Consider the following 6,440-nt stretch of genomic DNA (forward strand, 5'->3'; position numbering starts at 1 on the left):
TGTGGACGTAGAATGAGCGGAAACAAGCCCAGAAAGTGTAGTGGAAGCGCAGTAAGAACGGGAGAGGCACGTATGGAGAGCCCAATGAGCGTACAGCAGTCGCAAACCAGTCGCAGGGGACGATTTCTGCTACCCCAAGTTGCTTCTATGCGTTGTTGCTACATCCACGATGTAGTTCGCTTTGCGCTGTCACGGCGACTGTACTGAGTCATTACACCGCTCATTACAGAGCGCCGACCCGCTGCGCTTGTTTTGATTCGGACCAACACAAGCGCCGAGGTTTGGCGCTCAAGGTAGCTCATGGCGACCCTCTTCCGTCCTTGACAGTTTCCACTGCGTCTCAACCAATTACCAACTCGTTCTCAGATACCTTACTGCGCTTTTCCTCGCGCTTTCATACTTTTCAGGTCGCAGTGGGAGCGCGAACGTGATCGCGGGAAGGTGTGACAGGGGTATTAAAAACGTGTGACAAGTCTGGTATGCCTATAAATAAACACAAAGCTAATACTTATATTAATCATGGAATAAATTGAACACAATTAAAGGCCTGTCCAAACTTGTAAGGACCTGTTCCATTTGTCTAAGGGCCTGCTATAATTTTGGGTGGTCCTGGTTCACATTTTGGCTAATTTCTTGCCCTGTACGCATCGTCGGTAGTGTAGCAACGGCGCTACTACTGGCTCGCCTTGGTGTTAACAAGTCAATAAAATTGGCGTAACGTGGCGTTTCATCGATGGGGCAAAGCAGCCCGAGAATAAAAGTAAATTAAATGAAAATGAAAACACGAACTTTCAGAGGAGATGTGCCTTGAATTTCTGAGAAACGCGATCAATGAATTACATGTGTAGTTAAATCAATGGTGTTTTTGTGTTTTTTCACTATTGTTTGACAAGCATTTTTGTTTTAAAATTTGGGGCGAGTACAGATTTCTCCTGGGCGAGTTAACTTATTGACTCACTCGCCCAGTTTGGCGAATGGTTTTTATTTTAAAGCTCTAACACTGCCGGGGCAGTGAGACGCTCTATTTATGTCCGGGGGCGCCCTTGTAAACACATCGACACGCGTGTTTAACTCATGCCTGCTTACAAAATATCTCACACGCCCACTAAGCAGAAGCGTTAGTGATAACGTCACGATAACAGCACGATGACTCAAAGAATGGAGTTAAAAACAGCATTTAAAAAAATGTCAAAGCTTTCAAATCTGCAAAACGTTTTTTTATGCAACATAATCTAGTATAAATTTCCACACAACATAATTCAAATACATAATATAGAAAATGTTTTTAGTCGGAGCTGATTGCTAGTTCAACGGTCCAGTTTATTCAGGGTAAACTCTATTATACCTTTATGTAATGAAATGATACAAACACAAATATAATGAAATTATTCCGCAAACACTGTCACTGTGTGCCTGTTACAACTTTTTTCTGAACATTCAACAAAATTTCATGTGTACATGCATGTATTCTGTTCCTGGTAACACTAATGACCATCAAGAAATGGAAGATTAGTTTCTAGAGGGCCTCACAAAGCGGAGAGCAATCATACAAGGTGATAGCAACGACCTGGCTCCCAAGTGCTGAACTGTTGGAACAATTATCAGTGCTGTTTTTGGCAGAAAGATCAAAGGTAGAGGACTTTCTAGGAAATAATGACATCATTCTATAAATATGCTTGGCAGGATGGAAGCTGTGTGCGCAACATTGGTATTTCTCAAGGGAGCTCTCAGAGCATCCCTCGATGGCTATAATCATGTGAGATTTTGAACGTCCTTGTCGAACTAGTTTGCCTCCTACAGTCTTCGTAGGTCCACTTAAGTAGTTTTAAAGTACATAAACATATTTGTGATAGACACGAGTTCTTATGTTGCTTACCAATTCACCGTTTTGCCAACATATAATCTAAAATCACTGAAGAGACAGAGACAAAAATACACAAACAGACAAACAGACACTCACAGACAGACAGATGGACAGACAGACAGTGACATACACATTGACAAACGATAGACAGACATCGAAGGATTGCCTGGGTTCCTATACCTGGGTTCCTAGAAATTAACTCAGCGCGTAATGACCAGAATGATGTACAATAAGCAACCGATTTCAAGCCTAATGCTGGTGAAACATTTCCCAATACTTCGCCACCCTACTGAACTTTACTGCCGAGTTGCTCTATACTGAAGAGAAGCACCGGTGCTGATTTGCTCTGTTTACCTTCACTTACTCCTAGCAGTAGCAACATAGATTCTAGGAGCCGAAAAGATAATGTTCCATGGATACACCTGGAGCGTTGCTAGGTAGATTAGGAATGAAATGCTCAACATCCGGTCAAACTTATGATTACAGGAACAGTAGGATTGGGTACATTGCTATTCGATTAAAATCCCCTGTCGCAGGAAATGTTGAACAATGCGCTGCCTAATTGATCTGCCCTCCCCCCCCCCGAGTTATTTTATATCGACACCCAAGACTTTAATTGACGAAGACTAGTTGTGACACAAATTCACACGTATATTCCCGTAGTAAATTATCCTTCAAAATATTACGCCCAGCTTACCTTTCTCAGGCGTGCGTGTTGGGCTGGACATGACGGACGATCGGGATGAGCTTTCCGATGCAGATCGCCTCTGCTTCCCCTCTGGCTTTCCATGGTGAGACAAAACCTTCTTCTTGTGTTCCTGAAGCAGATAAAAGAAAACGGTAATATATGCAGAGATGGGAGAAGCTGGACGCAGGAAGGGAGAGGGAGAGAGAGAGAGAGAGAGAGAGAGAGAGAGAGAGAGAGAGAGAGAGAGAGAGAGAGAGAGAGAGAGAGAGAGAGAAACACATCACATAAAACCTAGGTAGAGCCTTTGGCTTTCTATCTTAGTTAACATTCTAATCATTCAATACACATTACACAGTTAGCCTTTGCGTACCCATTTACCAATTCTAATCATTCAGCACGCATAATTCAGTTAGCTTTTGCCTTCCTGTCCTAGTGACCAACCTAAACAGTCACTTGCACATTACCCAGTTAGTGCTTGCATTTCTATCCTACAAGGGGATTGACCTTTTTAACTCACACTGTTTAGCCTTTTTAACTCTTCCCTACACAGATAAATCCTAAGAAACTCACAGGAACACAAACATGTTCAAGTAGTGCCTTTTCAATACTTTCTGGATATTCAGTAACAACAGACGAAACATGGGTACATTTTACTATTACATATTCAAAGGTCATGTACGTATCCTAACATTTGTCATAACTTTGTCGTAGACTTATAGTGTTTATTACTGTATTTCACATATAAGATGCCCTCATACTACTCTACCACACTATTCTAACAAATGTTGTTTTTTAAATGCACTGTCTATCTAACATCCGGCAGCAGTGTTGTCACCTACCTGTATGTGGTACTGGGTTCGTCGATCTGTTGGCCTCTTCTGTATACCTTTTACCTCTATCTTCTCAACAAACACTGTAAAAGTAAGTAATATCAGTGATCAACACACAAGCTTTCCGGTAACAAGCACTACTTAAATATAGATTGATACATAAATACAATAGAATACATAATCATACATAGTAAAAGGTACATAATATCAAGAGTAGATAATAACACATCTGTTATTATGTGTTATATATAATGTTATTATAATGTGTTATTATCTACTCTTGATAATATTCATAACCTGATTATTAAATAGTAAAAAACATGGGTACAATGTGATATGTGACCGCATAATATAGATACAGCATAGATAACACATAAGTGCAATACTATTATTACATAGCACTTCATAAATACGAGTCCATACAAGTACAACATGAGGATTCCAATTTCCATGGTACACAGAGTCATAAGTATAATAAACAGAGTCCATAATAAACAGTACTACACAACACCTCACACATACAAATCTTGACCACTGTGTTAATACGTGGATCCTGAGCGTAGGACCAGTACTTACGAGCGGGGAGGACAGAAACTCGACGTGTTTACAAGAACACACACCACTTTTATTCTGCCACTCATGACGTCACCTCACTTACCAAGGCTTCCTGGGTATTCGCGGCTGATATTACTACGCGCATCAACATCCCCTTTTCTTAAAGTTTTTTCAGAACAGTTCAATCTTCTTATAGTCATCAGTCACCAACACCTTCCAGTTACATACTGTTAACATTTCAAATTAAAGAAACTTAGCACTAAGACAAATCCAATCTTAACCTTTATAAACTATACAGCGCAGAAACGCTGTTTAGAATTTCATCATCTCCATCCTGCACAGACAACTAATCTTCTGAACACAGCGTAGCCTGTGGCATAAATTGCCACACATTCCAAATGAAGAAATAACAAGCTCTCAAATGAGAACAGTCAGAACACTAAAAACAAATTCTCTCTATCAGTTATCAGTCCATTCCTTAGTGAATGTCACTAAACTGCCAACCAGAGAACCGGGTACAACATGAGTTGCGCAAAATGATGCGTTGTTCCCCGACCGCCAAACGGTTAAAACCGCCGCACTTCGCGGCACTGGCGCACGCGACCGCGCGGTGTGTTGTAATGTTAGCATTTCGCCGCTGCCCCGCTATACGAATTCGCGCGCGGAAGGAAGGGCCGGACTCGCGCGCGAATCGTGTAGAGCGGGAAAGCGTAATCATCGCGCGTTTCGTCACACCTACACGCGGCTCGGCTACGCGGGCACTTTGCTGCTGGCCTGCTTGCGTCTGAAGGGTCTTATGTCCCCCCGCGCGGTACTGCGGGGAAGTACCATGGGTACGGCCGGTATACCGGAACGTAACCTGGCACTATCTAATATGCCGCGACCGTTACCTCGCTACTCCACTAACGAGTCTAGGGAGTCGCCTACGCCTAACTCCCTAACCCTGAACCCTAACCGCCTAATCCCTAACCCTAACCCTAACCATTTATCAAATAAGTGACCAGCAGTACGTTCCGGTATACGCGACCGTACCCAGGGTACGTTCCGGCAGTACCCGCTGGGGGACATATAGACCTTATGAGCGGTTCCGCTTGTTGCGCGCTGCGCGGCAGGGGCGAGTATTTGTTGCTGCGGCTGCTTTTGCAGCGTAATCTCAACAGATAGCTTACGTGTAAACAACTGGCAACGGCCACGCCACCACGTGCTCGCAAGTAATTCCGCCCGGCCAGCGGAAATTTTTTGTCCGCAAACGCTATAACAATAGCAAGATATAGGCATCTTCTGATTGGTTGTATCGATTTTCTTTGCCTTTTGACAAGAGAACAAATGCCCATTTGTAATGTCTTGATTTCGGCGTTTTATGGACCGCTAGATAATGTACGTTTTCTGATGTATCTCCCAATGAAACATATCTTTTCTCTATTAAATATAACATATAGATACACTATAATTGCAATTCTTTCAGGGAAAATGTGTTATTTTCATACTCAAATCTTAATGTTATAGCGGGTCTGGGCTCTCGCTAATACTTAGCATACGTACGTATGTACACCGCACGTCGTAGTGCTTCGTCGCAAGGATCGAAGAAGGCGAAGGCTACGACAGTACTACTAGAGTAGGACGGACTTATAGACTAGGGGCTACGCACAGTACTAGAGCTATACGTACTCGTACTCGTTGACGCTAGTAGTAGTAAGTAGTATTAGCAGGTACGTTAGTAGTCGTAGTACTAGTAGCTAGCCTAGTGTTTAACCCCTGAGGTCAGCTGAAACGTAATAATCGGACCACACGGTACGAACTATAGTCCGAGCGCGACGCAGGACGCCCAGTAACTGGATAAACCGCACCCTCACATTACGAAACAAAAGGCGAGTTATAACGTCTTGCATTTGCGGACTAGCGACCAACAATGAACAGAAATTCGCAGTATAACTATAAGTATAGCCTAGACCCTTCATCAACTTAATGGATTAAGATGCAAATAACACACTTTGCACAAAGAATTCTGCAATCTATTACTAATATTATATGTTTATCAATAATGAGTAAAATAGGGTCTTTCATGAAATACATCAGATGACTTATCCAGTACTTTATTAGCGGTCATAAACCAAAACCAAACATTTAACAAAACGGCGTTGTTCTGTCGTCTTGAAGGTTTTGTTCAGTCAAGCAATCAGTCATAAACGGCTGTGATATTTTGGGTTAATTCACTGGAAACTCATGTTTTTTTAAGGAAACATACTAACAAACTACTTTAACCTCACTTACAGAAAGTTCGGGAAAGTTTTTTGGTAGATAATTGGGGATTTTGGCTACAGTCATGGAGGCTGACATCTTGCAAAATTCCAAGCCAATCCAAAAGAAGGCGCCTAAAATTCCTATCTTCGCGCTCGGCGCACGGAGAGCGTGGTGGTCGCACACGTGGCGTTGCACTGCAGCGTCTCTGGGGGGTAGGAGTTGCCGAAAAACATCGGACGTACGGCAGCCAGCCAGGCGCGCG

At 42.7% G+C, this 6,440-nt stretch overlaps 1 protein-coding gene across 1 annotated transcript in view; it reads right to left on the minus strand.

Annotated features, from left to right (window-relative positions):
* Positions 1-6,440, minus strand: part of LOC106808768 (zinc finger CCHC domain-containing protein 2-like) — a 24,130-nt gene that overhangs the window by 3,135 nt on the left and 14,555 nt on the right. The window contains exon 2 of the mRNA XM_014811993.1: positions 2,562-2,682. Within this exon, the coding sequence (XP_014667479.1) occupies positions 2,562-2,682 (121 nt within the window). The remainder of the gene's footprint in view (positions 1-2,561; positions 2,683-6,440) is intronic.

The sequence above is a fragment of the Priapulus caudatus genome, unplaced genomic scaffold (assembly GCF_000485595.1).
Source record: "Priapulus caudatus unplaced genomic scaffold, Priapulus_caudatus-5.0.1 Scaffold0, whole genome shotgun sequence".
NCBI classification, from domain to species: domain Eukaryota; kingdom Metazoa; phylum Priapulida; class Priapulimorpha; order Priapulimorphida; family Priapulidae; genus Priapulus; species Priapulus caudatus.